At 43.5% G+C, this 15,528-nt stretch overlaps 3 protein-coding genes across 6 annotated transcripts in view; 2 read left to right on the top strand and 1 right to left on the bottom strand.

The window, feature by feature from the left end:
- LOC144133486 (tRNA (32-2'-O)-methyltransferase regulator THADA) overlaps positions 1-2,278 on the top strand; it is a 50,005-nt gene extending 47,727 nt beyond the window's left edge. For all 4 annotated transcript variants that reach the window (XM_077666610.1, XM_077666609.1, XM_077666612.1 and 1 more), the window contains exons 28-30: positions 618-702; positions 856-994; positions 1,998-2,278. In XM_077666610.1, coding sequence (XP_077522736.1) covers positions 618-702; positions 856-994; positions 1,998-2,245 — 472 coding nt within the window. In that variant the 3' untranslated portion in view covers positions 2,246-2,278. The remainder of the gene's footprint in view (positions 1-617; positions 703-855; positions 995-1,997) is intronic.
- A 1,513-nt stretch (positions 2,279-3,791) lies between these two features.
- On the bottom strand, positions 3,792-15,146 carry LOC144133485 (BRO1 domain-containing protein BROX-like). Its single transcript, XM_077666608.1, has 11 exons — positions 14,938-15,146; positions 12,149-12,352; positions 11,575-11,670; positions 11,336-11,408; positions 10,205-10,310; positions 9,139-9,228; positions 8,770-8,855; positions 8,406-8,487; positions 7,590-7,740; positions 5,977-6,145; positions 3,792-5,211 (listed from the first exon to the last, which is right to left on the bottom strand). The coding sequence occupies exons 1-11, from the start codon at positions 15,036-15,038 to the stop codon at positions 5,107-5,109; spliced, it is 1,263 nt and encodes a 420-aa protein (XP_077522734.1). The 5' UTR covers positions 15,039-15,146; the 3' UTR covers positions 3,792-5,106.
- Positions 15,147-15,487: 341 nt separating this feature from the next.
- The window catches only part of flfl (serine/threonine-protein phosphatase 4 regulatory subunit 3 flfl), a 38,777-nt gene continuing 38,736 nt past the window's right edge, over positions 15,488-15,528 (top strand). The window contains exon 1 of the mRNA XM_077666601.1: positions 15,488-15,506. The gene's annotated coding sequence lies outside the window, so the exon portion shown is untranslated. The remainder of the gene's footprint in view (positions 15,507-15,528) is intronic.

Genomic DNA, 15,528 nt, shown 5'->3' with positions numbered 1-15,528 from the left:
AGGAGGAAACATAGTCCGCTTGCTTCCGGCTTGTTATTTCGATGATGTGTTCTCTGTACCACAAATATTTTGCGATTTTATCAAACTATTACCTACATCGCGTCCATAAAGAATAATGAATATTACTGGGTGTGTTCATGGATTGCAGTATTTTCATTGGCCATTGCAGGGTGGTGAGGTTGAGTGTCGCGAAACTAGAGAATGGCCAGTATATGGGCATTAACCCATTAATGCTATTGCATCATCCATCATACCCTTAAGGCGGAGCTTAAGTGTCCCCCTGGAGTTTTTTTTTTTATTTCTGTAAGCTTTATTGCAGCCTTGTTGTCAGCGACTGAAGCTATTTATTCCCACAAAACCTAAAAACAGAATAAATTCAAAAACGAATTTTTTGCCAGAACACTCTTTAGTGCAGTTATAGATGGGATGCCCATATATGTTGTGCAGATGCTTCAAAGACATTCATGCTCTTCTGTTGCCTCATGCTTAAGCCCTATTCATCCAGTGGTTGAAACTGCACTCAAAAAGCATTAGAGCCTTTCTTTGCTATGGCTCGAGTCTTGCAACTCATGTGGCTGAACTGCTGCTTAATTGTTCATGTGTGGTGGTTGTCGCAGCGTGGGAAGTCTCTTTGAACAGGATGAAAGTGGCGTCTTCATGGAACCAGCGATAGTGTCCCTGTTGCTACGTCGAGGCACTGAGGTAAGAATGAGGCACTGTGTGAAATATTTTTGAGCTTTCATAGTGTACATGCTACAGTTGACTGTGCTAAGTCATTGTCACTTTGCTGCCTTGTACCTTGGCTTCAATTGTGTGTTCTTATGAACCAGACGCTGTTGACTACTTTTGACACAGATGGCTCTGGAGGCAGCAATGCAGAGAGAGGAAAGCATGACAAGCTTCCTTTTGCGCGAAGCCACAATACTAGTGGATGAGCTTAAAGTGACATCCCAAGCTCTTAACAAGTTCGTCATGTGCACTGGCCAACATCCTGGTAAGTTTTTCGCACTGCAGCCATCAGTCATTCTACTAGTTATAAATATACAGGGAGGTTTGAAAGCTTCATTTTACAACAGCTCTGGAAATCTATGGCCACAACGTTTGCGAGTGCTACGTAATGCTGACCTATTTGTCATGTTCGATTTTCTATTCCGTATTGGTTTTTGGTCCATTGAGTATGTACAGTCAAGAGTAACTGGTTAGACTGTAGATTTGGCAAGAGCTCAAGGGAGCAAAAAAAAGCGGTGTCATCTACAAGCACAGAATCCTGTACCAATCCTGGCTGGTGCCGGCCAAATGCAGAATGAGACACCACCACATTATTGAGAGTTAGTGCATCAACAGTGCGCTGCAAGATCAGTGCTGCTGCTATGTTATTGGTCTGTCTTACCACCGACTTCCTTGCTTTCTCTCTTTCACAGTTAGGCAAATGAGTGCAGCTCTTGAGAAAAGGAAATTAGATTTTAGCTGGATGTACTCAACTAAAACTGCAGGAGCTTAGTATGATTCCTTTAAATGAATATTTTATCATCTGTGAAGGTCATTTGTAGCAGGTACAGCTATTTCCTGGCATTGCTAATTGACTGCTCCTAGGGCCACCCATGTTTTCTAGTCACCTAAGTGTTACTTTATTCAAAGCTTTAAGAACCAAGATCAACTTTCTTTTCATAAATATGTCACACAAGAAATGTATAGCAAGGCTTTTTAAAAAGAATGCAGTTATGGAAGATATAAATGTCTCTTGCAGCACCAAGGTTTGTTGTACTATACTACTAGCTGCTTGCTTTCGAGGTTGTTCCAAAACTGGGAATTAAGCGACTTCTCCACATCTGCTTTAAGTTGTTAATTTGCAAGGCTTTAGCTCACTTTTTAGGCTCATTATGCCAAAACAAGTGGGAACATGTCAGCTTCGCATGATGGGGCAGATGAAAAACAACTTTCTTGGCAAGTTGACATCAGCACTTATGCGGTACCTTTGTCTGAATCCACACTTGCAGGCTCAGATCTTCAGATTCTAGGTAGTCCGAAGCTGTATCATGCCATCACCTTATTACAAGCCCGTGTGGACCTAATTGAACGGGCTTACCTACATGTCAGTAAGTTACAAAGTCCCAGTGCTTTCAGCAGAGTATCATCAAGTTTTAACATCCGTGAGCTGTTGTCATTGCATGGAGCTGCCACTGAGCTCTCCCTTGCAAAAGTTTGTGTTGCAGAGCTGTGGGCTCAGCTTACTTTCACAAAATAAACTAGCATACTCTGACCTTTGTTGTTGATTTTGTTCCTAAAAACTGTTGTGAAATCAGAACTCGGAAAGTCGCAGAATGCAAGGCCTTATGGCAGTAATGTATATGTGCATGTATATTTGACATGTCTGCATAACTGGAGTACTTATTACACAAATTATGCTTGTCTTAAATCTTGTTAGATAGGCTTCACTTTGGCCTAGGTACACGGGAGTAATTTGAACTGAAACAGACTTGATGTTCTTCTCATGTGGCAGGAATAGTAGAAGGTTTATAGCTCCTTTCTAGAAAAGCTTCCTATTTAGGAGGAATTTATATGCTTGTGCCCATAAACACACTGAAAAAAAAAAGGCCTAGTTTGCTGTGAGCTACAAAAGCTCACAGAATACAGTAGCTGCAGAAAGGCTTACAACACAGTCAGCTGCTGCCAGGCTAATCATTCAATATGCATGCATTCAATATGCATATGATCCATGCATAAAAGGCAATCCAGTCAATATGGTGTGCAAAGCTTCAGGACATACGCAATTAGCAACAGCCTGGATGAATCTTTGACAGCGGTGACAAGGCCTTGAAAGATGGCAGAGATAACGATAGTTGAATGCAGCAAATGGAGTACTGCATCAAGTTTCTTGAAGTAAACCCTTTTGGACTATGAAATGATCACTGTCTGTTATATAAATCGATTTTGTTTTCTATTGTGGGCGTTGAAATTAGAGCTGCAGGTTATATGCAGGGGCGGGGTTATATACACAAAAATACGGTTTGTATTGTGAAATTTTACTACCACCTGTATGCTATCACAGCAGGGGCTCTCCCACCAGGGCACTAGAATTTGAAGCACTTGTGGAGGTTGCCCAGGGAGGCGACTGCGGCCATATTTATTGAGGGCTGCCAGAGAAGAGATTGCAGCGGAGCGGTGGCGGCAGCGTCCGGCCCTGGCCAAGGTCACGAGCGTTCTCTCTAGCGCGTGCTGGGAACACTTCGTCCTTTTCGGCATCACACGCACTGCCAGCCGCGCGGGTCGCTACACACTTAACTGGTATATAAGCAATGCTTTCAGAACATGTGCATGCACATAAGCATAGGTAGAGTGAATACTCTCTACTTGCTGGTACAAGCAGTGAAAGCACCTTTTATTGCCTGCCACGCTGTACAAAAATAGTGTTTGCACAACATGCATGGGACGGGTAGGCCTCTAGACAAAAGAAACACATGCTGCAAACAGGCGTCACCTGTGACAGGCTCAAGTGCGTCAAACATTTCACAGATATTAAACCCTCAAATGGCTGATGAGGGGGTGAATCTAACATAACCACTACAGGAACACAAGGAACTGCAGGACAGTTCTGACACTACGATTTATGACACTAGGTTAAAATTAAATAAATCAGTGCACCAGGCTAAGTTAGAGCGTGATAATCCAAACAGCTATTGAATTAAATGCATACCTAAAGGCATTTCTAATATACCCTGATCACATATGAAAACAAACGATAGAGCTTGTGCGAGGACACTAAGCTAAGAGGCTTGTCTTTTTTTCTCTCCCTCTCTCTCTCTACAACACTGAAAGGCAGGTTGCAGGAAAAGTAGCATTATGAGGGTCGGCAATAGCATGAGGCCTGAATTTACAGCACAAATTGCTCCCATCTGCCTTGCTGTTACTGCATATTATCACAACCAAGCAAAGGAAGTTCCTTTTCTGTGACAGCTCTAATTATAGTAGCCTTATAATGAGCACAGCAGTTTAATTTGGCCAAAAATTACTTTAATACACTACATGAAGCACAGAATGCATGTAGTGATCATTAAAACTCACCATACACCAAAAAATCTGCCAAAATCATTGAAGCAACACCTTTAGAAATTAATGTATCTGACTACATATGCACAGTACCTGGGTCCTAATTTAAGTGCGCACTGTAACGTCATGCAACAAGCAAATGAAAAGACTGATTGAAAGAAAGCTTGGGCATAAATCTTGTAGAGAGACCGCAAACATTCTGTGTGATCGTGGTTTATCACAGCCAAACACTCAAAGAAATGAAAATGTTAAAACCTCAGCTGCACACAAAGTCTGCAAGGTGTACATTCATGTTCCCATGTCTCCTGTCAGCACAATGCCTCACTTTGCTCTTGCCAGTTTATTAAAGAAAATTCTCTGCTAAAATAAATTCTCCACAAGTCCGCTTGCACATTAAATGCACACTAAATGTTATGCAGTGTCACATGCAGCCCACAAGCGCCAGCCCAATTGCAGTTATGCATTGAGACAACCATGATTGTGTTTGACAAACACCCAACATACAAAAACAAAACTTGATATAACAGGGCCGTTTTATAACGACTTAAAAATGGATTACTAAAATCAGCCTTGGAACAAAACATTTTCTCAAATTCACCACATACCTGATCTGCAGAGAATTTGCAAGTGCTTAGCACTTAATTACATCAGATGCAACCATACAACAAGAATATATGCTACAAGTAAACCTAACTTCTCACATCAAACACTCATACCCTTTATGCATTTGCTCCTTCAGGTGGTTAGCTTCAGAGAACTCCTCGAAAAATATGCTTACTAAAAAGACAAGATATCGGAAAGTGTAAAGGCAGTAAAAAACAAAACTTCATAACACCAGATCTCGGTAAGATGCCGCAGCAACTACTGACTGTGGCAGCTGAGCTGTCCGAAATGGATGGTGCATATGCTTGCATATATAAGGAACCTCTGCTTCTTCATAGGTGCTCATGTACAGAGATATGCATATATTAAACATCTCTATTTTACATATGCGAAGCCAAGCAGCAAGGCCGCTGCTGCTGCTGAGACTCGATTTCTGAGACTCCCAAGAAGCCAGCTTCACTGCAGGACACATCCGCTCTCTGTCTTTGGGTCTGCAGTGGAGTGAGACGTGGTCTTCTCTTGTACCGGAGGGAGGTCCCCTTCAGCCTTGACGGCTGCCTTCTGTTTACATTCATTTAAGAAAGGAGAAAACAAAAGCACTCTTCAGCAAACAAGCAACAAACAGCACAGCTCATCAAATATTACTGACGTTTCTTAAAAGCTCATGCTGAAATGTGAAATGATGAGCATGTGACAAATAGTTTTACTACATGGCAGTGTTCTATCTTGATTGGTCTGAGGGTGATCACATGTCATCAAGTTTTCCAGCATGACAGATGCAATACTATGGTGCTACCACTGCCGTGAGCCTCGGAAAGTGTTCCTAAATTATTTCCTCACTCCTTCCCACTTAAACATTTTCTCCACCCATTTACCTACAAAATCAATTGGACTGGCACTGGGCAGGTGACTTGGGTGTGGTCAATTAGGGAGTAACTGCCCATTAACATTCACCTCTAAAGGAAAGTTAAGCTTTCGCAGACACTCCACAGTTTAAGAAAAAATTGTCCTCCTTACTGCCAAGTAATTACTCCAGGAAGTTACTATACTCCACAAAGTCCAAGGATTATGTCCAGCTTGGGGGATTCGCCTGGATACATTGGATTAACTGCAGTGTGTCTGCTGCATCACCTTGTCATGTGGCAAGGCGAAGGCTACTCCCCTACATGTGAAAGAAATAAACCCACAGTTATGGCGACTCTGCACTGGTTTAGGCCTAACACCCTTTTGGCTCCCAGTTGTACTCGCAATGAATCTTTGACACAAGCGCAGCCACTTGTCCCCCACCATGCCACTGGCGTCAATGAGTGAACAAGCAAAACTTGCCGAGTTGGCAGGGTCCCCAGTACCGCCCGGCTGCACGTAGAAAGCGGCATAGACAACCGGGGTCCAGCCCTTGTCATGAGGGGGCATCTGGAATTCCTCGGGGCTCACCAGGCCATAGGTGGCACGCAGCTCCAGTTCCGGTACGTCCTGAGGCACCTTTTGGTGGAATCTGTACAGGCAGTGGTTGCGTTGCAAGCAAAAATGTACTTAACTGCTTCACAGCAAAAGCGAGTGGCAAATTTTTCAGCAATGCTGCATGCCTGTACAATAGAGAGGCTAACATTCCTAATCAATCAGTTAGCTACAGCAATAAGGTGACTCCCTGACTGTACATTATGTATGACCAGAGACTCCCTGCTCCAAGTCATTCAAAATAAAGTTTTATTTTCCTTCGTGCCAAGCATAAGCAGCTGCAAAAAGCCACTGCTACCAGCAGCTTGGCAAGGCGACAACACCAACTCATGACAGTATGGGAGATGCCATGTCAGCAGTCTCGTTCACAAAACAAAGAAAACTACAGATATTTGTTTAAAATAAAATTATCAATTTTCACATGGCAAGAAAGAAAAGCATCACATTGCTTACTAGTATTGACACACTAAGTTCTCTGTTATATAATAAAATCACAAAAAATAACTGACACGCAGTCATCTGAATTGATGCCGCATAGCTGCGACAGCAGTGGGTTTGCCTTTTCCGTTTTAGGACACCTTTAGCCTCTGAGCAAGCCTGCACGCCATGCACCGAGCATTAGTATCTCTCCACTCCGCTTTGAGTGCCCCGCTCTTCTGACGTCACTACATTCAAGAGTCAGCTTGTGCACCAGGTACCAGAACTACACCACTCTACTTGGGGTGCAGCGACCCCCTCGTAGCTTTTCCCTTGCCTTACGCGCTACACCTCTCGCTCTTGTGATGTCACCTTATTCACACAAGTTAGCCTGCGCTGTAAGTACTTACATTGCATTTTCTGCAGCTTGTGTTCCTCAATGCGTTCTTTTGGTTGCACCATCGTTGAATACACTTATCGTCCATGTCGAATTTCCTGCCTGCCGCATGCTTGCCATGTTCGAGAACCCTCCTACTTTCAATTTAAAGCCAGCCGTGTAATTATTATGCTGGCCCATCACGCTAAAATTCCAACACTCAGCGGCAGTTCATGAAAAAAAAAAAAAGCAAACAGCACACGAAACCTACAACGCACGTTCGGTTGACAATTACAAAGAGCTGTAGCTGATGATACTGATGCCGATATGGATAGCGGGAGTTCACGGAGAAGAAAGAAAAGGTTGACAACGTTCATGACCTGCAGCCTCGTGCGCCAACCGTGGGCAGCATCTGGAAGCTTCTGTGCACACGCGTTTCGGAGACTATTCTCGCATGAGTCGTGGATAGGTTGGGTACGGCCCTTACAAGGATCCTTTTTTTTTTTAATATTTCCTTCGGGAAAACGGTTGCAGCCCACACGTTTATATGTATAATGACATGTCCTGCAATGCATAATGCACAAGATGAAAAAGAAAGAACGAAGTCTCACAAGCCTCATTATTGTGGTAAAGTGGAGAGGTCAGCTGAGCAGCTTAAATAGAAGGCAAAAGTTAGCAAGACACTCACATGAAGCCGTTCTCTCGCTCGCACTTGTCGAGCGTCCGCTTCACCAGGGGTGCAAGCTTGCGGAAAAACAGGTGTTGGTCAATCTTAGCTGCCGAACCAGGCCCCTTCATGCTGCTGTACTGCTTGCAGATCTGCACGGCATCCTGGTAGCCTGTGATTAGTGTCGCATAATCAAGGCAGTGCTACCAGCTATTACTCTGGTGGTTACGTCAGTACACTCTATAAAAAGCCAATGTGGTATAAACAAAGAAAAAAATTTACAATGTCATTATGGCATCTCTGTCACATTTTGCAACACCTAAGCCTTTGTACCCAGAAAAACATGTATCAAGGGACACACCTCAAAGCTGACCTTGGGGTTTTTTTTTTTTTTCCCATGTTTGTGGGTGTCACTAAATTTTGCTTCCCCACTTTACTTGAATCATGCATTTGGCCACTCCTTTATTTTCTCACCATAAAATTTTGAGCGAACTGCACAGCCGAGAACTGCAACATTCAGGATATAGAGTACATAAAGGACATGCAAATGAACCACAGTTGACGGCATAAAACATAACAAAAGGTGGAACGAAGAAATAATTTTGTTTTATACTCTAAACTGGACACGGCCTTATACTGTTTTTTTCAGTACTGTGTCGGCACATTTTTTCGGCATTTCCTCGTCAGTGCATTTCATACACTTCAAATTTCATGCAGCTGGTAGTGCATGAAAATCTTTGGCTTGGATGCAACTTATACAACAGGATACATGGTAACTGAACGTTCCATATCCCCAGCACCCCAAGACTGGTTCAAGGGACAATCGTACTTCCTTACACTTGTGGCTTTCTTGCAAGGCTCTGATAGCTTCTCCGCACTTCTCCTGAGCAAGCAGGTTTTCTCCCGCGTAGCAGTAGGCCTGAAAGACAGGAATGCAGCATACAATGCAGTGTAAGCATTTTTGTATGCAGTGAAGCATATGTCTTGACCTCATACAAAAAGGGCACAGCCCACTGAGTTGTTTTCCTTGCCCTCAATGAAAAAAGTCATCTAACATGATTAACTTGGCAAATGACTGATATTGGAAACAATTCACAATTTACTGCACAGCAGAAACAAACCGAAAGAAAACAGGGAACAGAAACCAACTAAGCCAAGAAAAATTGATGAAGTTAGGCATCTGGCTTAGTGCACCACTTACGTAAGAGAGATAGAAAACAGCCTTGAGAATGAGAAACTTCCTCCAACGCCCAAACTTGGATGCCTCCAGGCTGGCAAGCGAGTCCGCTGAAAATAGTGAGCCCTTCAATTAAGGGTTGAACAAATTCAAATCTGGAAGCTTTCTACCACTGTCTGTCTGTACAATGACTATGGTTAGGTTAACATGTTGAGGTTAGCACATGAGAACAAAACTTAAAAACAGCACTGCTAACGCTATCTGTCAAATCCCTGCACTAATGACCAGTTCGAAGTGCATGCCAATCACAGTTCATGTACAGCCTGTTGTGTACTACAACAGTTGGCAGAAAGCAAATGGTGACTAGAGTGTTGTCTATGGCCAAGGCCTTACCTGCTGATGTGTACATCTTGGACGTTTCATGGGCAAGAGCCGAGATGAGACCTGGAGCATGCTTCATCTCAATGGCCCTGCCAATTGTCACTGAAATGGCAGTGTTGTGAAAAGATATCAGCACAAGCATCAAGTCAGCAATCCAACATAACTGAAAAATCACTCATTTAGCTCTTATACTCAGTACTGCGTCACAAAGCTTGCAGAAAATGAATATCAGCATTCCACACGATAAACGTCAACCAAGTGGCCCACTCTGCAAACCTAATTCCACAGGATTCGGCTCTAATTCTGACATTTTGGTTGGCACAGACGAAGTGATTTGAGAGAATTCCTCCGTGGTAAGAACGGTCATACTTGAGCATATCACAAAACAGTAGAAAGAAAATGTTGTTAAAAAGAAATGCAATTGATCGATTATACCAGTCGTAATAAACTAATGCTTGTAAAGACAGCATAATTAGAACAGCGCAGGGAAACATTAGCAGTTGTGAGCACACCATACTGTTTCTGCCCGCATGGACAGCTGCATTCAGGCCAAAGAATGCCATAATGGAACGAAAAAAAAAAAAAATGACTGCCAGTTACTATGCCTGTGTAGCACGAGATTCAATGACAGCTATTGGAGAGTCTTGGCACCATCATACAGCAAGCGTGCTAACCCCCCATGTAAAGCCCTCACCCGAGGGCCCTTGAGGTATCTTAACTAAACTGTGAATGTATACCAAATGCGGCTAGGCAAGCACAGCAATGGCAGCAACAGCAACCTATTACCGCATTGACCGTGCTAGCTGTATGGCTGTGCTAAAACTCTCTAATAGCGGTGCTGCATTCACCGTTCGCTTTGCCATTGTGGTGCCCTCTATGCACGCAGACACAGAGAGCACCACAAATCCAAAGTGCAGCAAGTGGTGTCACTCCCCTTCGTTCCTCATTTCTCCTTTATGTTACCTCAAAGACTGCAGGACCAGGAAACTTGCTCTTAATTGCTGTCACTGAAAAATGTTAGGCTGACGGAACAGAGAGTATGCCTATAGGTCACAAGTGTTATGAACAGTGCTCATACCTTCCTGCGCTTCAGCAGTACACTGATTGATGTAAGCAGTTGCCACTCGTGAGTCCAGGTCTGATCCTGGTACTGGTTGCTCTCTGAGCTGTCCCACATACTTGTCCTGGTGAAAATAAAAGAAATGAGATGAAGCACACGTAAGCTTCCATTAGCACATATGCTGAACAGTCATTTTTCTGAAGTATTGGCCGCCAGACATTTTGAGGCTCTCTAATGTTAAAAATGACCTGCACATTTCTATGAGCTTGCAGGCTTGTTTAACAAGATCCATGCAGATCCAGGCAGCCTCAGCTGCGTCACATCAACAAGCAGTAGCAAGAGAGCACAGTAATTTGAGATACTGCATCTACTAGTAGCACTTTATAGCTTAAAAGGGACCATGAAATGGAATATACTGAGGCTAGGAAAAGTGTACGAGCGATCAATATTCCACCACCGCGCCGCAAAATTTTTTAACCTAGCTTAACAGCACAGATATTGGCGATTAAAAATGATGGTTCTCCTTGCTCCCCTCAACTAATACATGCCGATGCGCCATAAAAGAATTTAGAAAACAGGTGATGACTGCACCCCTCTGTGCCCCATTTAGCCTCACACTGCCCATGTCATCTCGGCATGCCCAATGAGAAGGCTCATTGAGACTGCCCGCTCACATCATTGGAGTAGAATATTACGTTATGCGTAGTGAGGTGTTGCTTTGATCAGTGGTTTTTAAAAATTATTCGTAAACTGCAGAGCTTTAAAATTTGGTTCAAAGAGTCACAAAAACCACCTCTACAGATCTGCTGTGCTAGAATGTGACCATCAAAATCATTTCAGGGTCCCTTTGAAGTATCTCAATTGTTGACTGTGATGCAAAAAAGTTTATCAATAACCTAACAATCGCAATGAGAAAGGTTGTGATCAACTGAAAACATGACTGTAGCTTTGAATTTGAATGTGCTGCTCGAACAGAATACCGAAGTATCTCCTGCAGACAGCAGTAGCACATGCGGTTATGATTATTATGACAATGTAATTATCCAAGTCCCTCCAGGAGCAAGCCTATGCTAAAAGGAAAAAGTTAGCTCGTGTAGCTGCATAAATGCTGGTCCTTTATAACAGCACAGAAGTAAAACGGCCCATCACCTTCATTGCACTGAAGTAGCCTGCGGCTTTTCTGAGACACTTGTGGACATCTTTCGCTTCATCCATGTTGATGCTGAAATGAGTGAATTTGGAGTCCACAGGTGTCAAAACGCTGAGAAGTAATTCAACACTCAACAACAATTCAACACCAATGCAGTGTTCATACGAGGAGTAAACAAGAAGTGTCTCATTTAGTGCAAGAAAACATGTGAACAGTAAAAAAAGGATAACAGGCTTACTCCTCCTTGGCAGCAATGGTCGACGCATGCTTCATGTACCAGATCCCGACATTCTGGCATATTGACACCAGCTCAAAGACTGCGTCTGACTGCACCCTGCATGGTGAAAACATTCCACGAATGTAAGCGCAGCACTCTTTTATTGAATCCACCACTGTTGTGCAGAGGCTACAGATACATGCTACTCAGTGTAAAGAGTCAGCTGTGTTTAGCAAAAACACAACAATAACATTCTTCAAAGGTTTACATAGCATGCACAGTGTCAAACGCTGCAACACAAAGTACAAAAGTGGTGTCTCCCCCCTTCAACACTTCAATCAACACAATGTTTTAGAGCTATTTCGAAACCATATCTGAGCTGGGGATGAACTTTTGTTACCTGCAATTTTAAGCAGACTGATCCTATAAGGTCATCGACCATGACGAAAGTATGCCGCTCTTTTCTGTTCACGCTTATGCATATATACTTCGGTAATCAGCCATTCTGTCACTACACACGCCTGCTTCTCCACTCTGTTCAATACAGCCATTTTGCAGAAATCATGGGTACACTTAATAGATGCAAAAAACTCACATCGGTGAATGTCCCAGCATAGACTGGGTCCAGCGAAAGCGTACGGAGTGCCTGAGTTTGCTCTCGCCTCCCTTCTCATCAGGAGCCAGGATCATGCCAGAAAAAAGGGCCAGGTAAGTGTTGAGGGCTGTGTCAATCGTGCTTATGTCATTTGCCGGGTCTGTGAGCAAGTCGAGCAGATGGTTTCTTGCCAGCCGCAGGTCACTGCAAACAGATAGCAGCAAGGAGCGGTCACCTTGCCACCTTTGTGGACGAGTTTCACGCATTTGCTTAGAGGTAACACCTGTGTTGTGCCTGCTGACCCATCACGATAGTAGCAGGAAATGTGAACTCTGTATTTGCCCAGTGGGCATCAGAACTCCCTTGGGACATTTGGAATGTCCATGGGAGTTCTAATAATGTCCATTGGGTGGCATTAGCTTGGCTAATGTTCGGCCTAAAGCATGTATCTAGATGCAGAAATGTGGCTTTTTCCGCCCCGAGATAAAACCACCGAAATGTGTTCTCTCATTATTTCAGAACACATATGGTACCAAGCATTTACTTTCAAGAAATGTATTAAAGTGAAAAGCGTATGAACTTCAAAGATCTAACTTGCTCACACTGGGAACACAGCAAATCACCTTTCAGCCTAATTCAAAAGCCTGCACTTTACCTTTGAAGCTTTGCGATTGTAGAAATGTCATTTTTGCTTGTTATGGCATGCATGACGGAGGCTAACGGTCACCTACATCAAGGACCATAGGGGATGCCTTTTTATTTTTAATTTGTAGTTTTTCATCAATAGGACATTAATCAAAACAGAAGAAAAAACAAGCACAATCCACCAGTGGGATCCGAACCCATGACCTCCGAACTTCTCGTCCGGTGCTCTACCAACTGAGCTACGGCGAGGGCTGTCCAATCTTCTGGTTTCAGGGGTGCTTATGTGTACTGTATTTATGTGTGCTGACTGTTGGCTTTCATCATTCACATCTCCAGGTAGTCGACACCAATGCGGAGCTCTGTTTCAATGTGCCTCACAGGTTGGGTAGTTTTGTGACATAGAAGTCCAGTTACCTTTAACCACCAACCCCGAGCTGTACTCATCATGGGAGATTGTACAAGTATCACCAACGAGGAGTCACACTTGTCCAGCCGCTGCTCCTGCCGCCAAAGACCAGTTACGGCCAGCAATAGCGTTGCTTGCAATTTTCAACACTAGAGGGTAGACATTGTCTTTTAAATCTCTCGGCTTGTGCCTGCTATATATTGCTGAGTGCCAAAATTTGGTAGGGAAACTTTGCTCATTAACCATTCCTCACTGACCTCTGGTATACACCGTTAACAGAGAGCATATATAAGTATGAGCCCATGGTATTAGTTTGAATGTAAGTGTATGAGTTCTACATGCAAGTTGCGTGTTTTGCAGTTTGTTGTTGCTCTTGTAGCGGCTTGACGAGTGGGGTTTGAGGCTGTACATATGCTCTCACTATAGGCAATCTATGTGGTCCTGCAGAGTGAATGACATTTTGGCATAGGTCGCGAGCATTGTCCATAGTTTTTGTGTGTGCTTGCATTATAGAAACTGTTCCTTTAGCACTTAAATGAAATATTTCAGAAAGGTAGAAAACAAAACATCATTATACAAATTGTTTATCCAAACACCTACTAGCACCAGCCGCTGTTGAGCTGTTGGGAAAGCGCTAATAAACCGGCACTGTTGGAACCAGCAGATTCCCAGATGGAAATTTTTACCGGGGGGTGCCATAGGCATAACACTGGTAACTCATTGCAGTATTGTATAGCAACATGCGCACTGCATCAGTCACACTTTTGTGTTCTTCACACCTCCCACGTTGATCTCCCTCGCCCAATTCGTAATGCTTCTTGTCCCCGCTTCAAAAACAACCAACTTTTGTATTTCTTTAGGCAATATTTAATTCTAAATTGCCTTTTTACTGAAATAAATATATTTTTAGTACTTCTTTGTGTCACGCCTCTCAAAAACAACCAACTTTTGTATTTCTTTAGGCAATATTTAATTCTAAATTGCCTTTTTACTGAAATAAATATAATATATTTTTAGTACTTCTTTGTGTCACGCCTCCACTACGATGTGCGGCAAGTTTCGGTTACAGAATACAATGGACATTTTGGCATTCGGCTCTGGTGGGCATCTCCGGAACGAAACACTACTGCGCCAAGCGGTACAGGGGCGTACGCACATACAAGTAATACACAGGCGGAGTCTTTTTTTTTTTCTTTCGCCGTAACTACTACGGGACACTAACGAAAAAAAAAACGCGGCGGCGGCCGCGCAGGGTGCTAGGCACCCTACAGGGCCCAAGAACGGTCTGCCACGCGTAGATGACGGTAACAACCTGAACTAAATTTGGAAAGCGACACGAGTTTCCGCGCGGCCACCTCGATCGGTTATCAATGAGCGTGTGTTCCGATTGGCCCATTATGCAGTCGTCGAGCTTTTTTCTTTACGTATTGCAGATAACGGCCTTACCGAGCTTAAAACTCCACTAAAGCTTCTAGTTAACTCAGGAACGCGAAGCAAGTTAGTGCGCTGTCAAGGTTGTATGCGATGCCACAACCGTCGATCGTCATCTTGCCGAAGCGTGGGCTCGCATCGACCAGCTTCTAGCACGTCTAGCGCTGTGCTCTGGTGTCCAGTAGAGTTCAGCTTTCGTGGATTAAACGGTTATACGAGAGGCCCGTGATCGCTAAACTTTTCGACGTCAGTCGGGCGCTCTGGAAGTAACACCCAACCGCTGAATGCACTGCCGACCCAAGCTGACCTGCAAATCTTCAGAGCCTGGCTGTCCATGGCAAGCATTTTGAGGTCGAAGTTGACAAGCCCGGTGGCTTTTAAAGGGTTTCGATGAAACCAGAACGCCATGGTGGTTCTCGAAAGGTGTTGCGAAGGTATCGGACAGGATTCACACGAGCGACAGCATCCACAGCACCACAGCACACAAACCAAAACAACCGACTAGCGCGTCGCCACTCGTCTAGCTAAGAAATAGAAAATGCTACTTGTGTTTATTACGCAAGTAATTAATTTTTTTTATGCTAAAGTAACAAAAATAGGTTTGAATATTACAAAAAACAAGTTAGTAAGTTTATATTTCTTAAAACTTATATAAAAATAAATTAATTAGTACATCTGCGTCCTCTAGCGGTGACATTAAAGTGGTGCGGTAACTTTCCGTCCTTCCATTCAATGTTTTTAGTAGCGTTATGGTGGTGTAGCGTTCGTGTCGCCCACAGATTTTTTTTTGCGTTTAAGTTACGAAAATTTTGCGTACATGGCGTATAATTAAGCAGAAGTCCCGATTAACTACTTTCTGACGTCTTTGTCTGAAAGGTGCGGCCAATCGCGCGCCTTT

Source organism: Amblyomma americanum, chromosome 5 (assembly GCF_052857255.1).
Source record: "Amblyomma americanum isolate KBUSLIRL-KWMA chromosome 5, ASM5285725v1, whole genome shotgun sequence".
Classification (NCBI taxonomy): Eukaryota; Metazoa; Arthropoda; class Arachnida; order Ixodida; family Ixodidae; genus Amblyomma; species Amblyomma americanum.
Note: the sequence above shows the minus strand (reverse complement) of the source record. Positions and strands in the feature narration are given on the sequence as shown.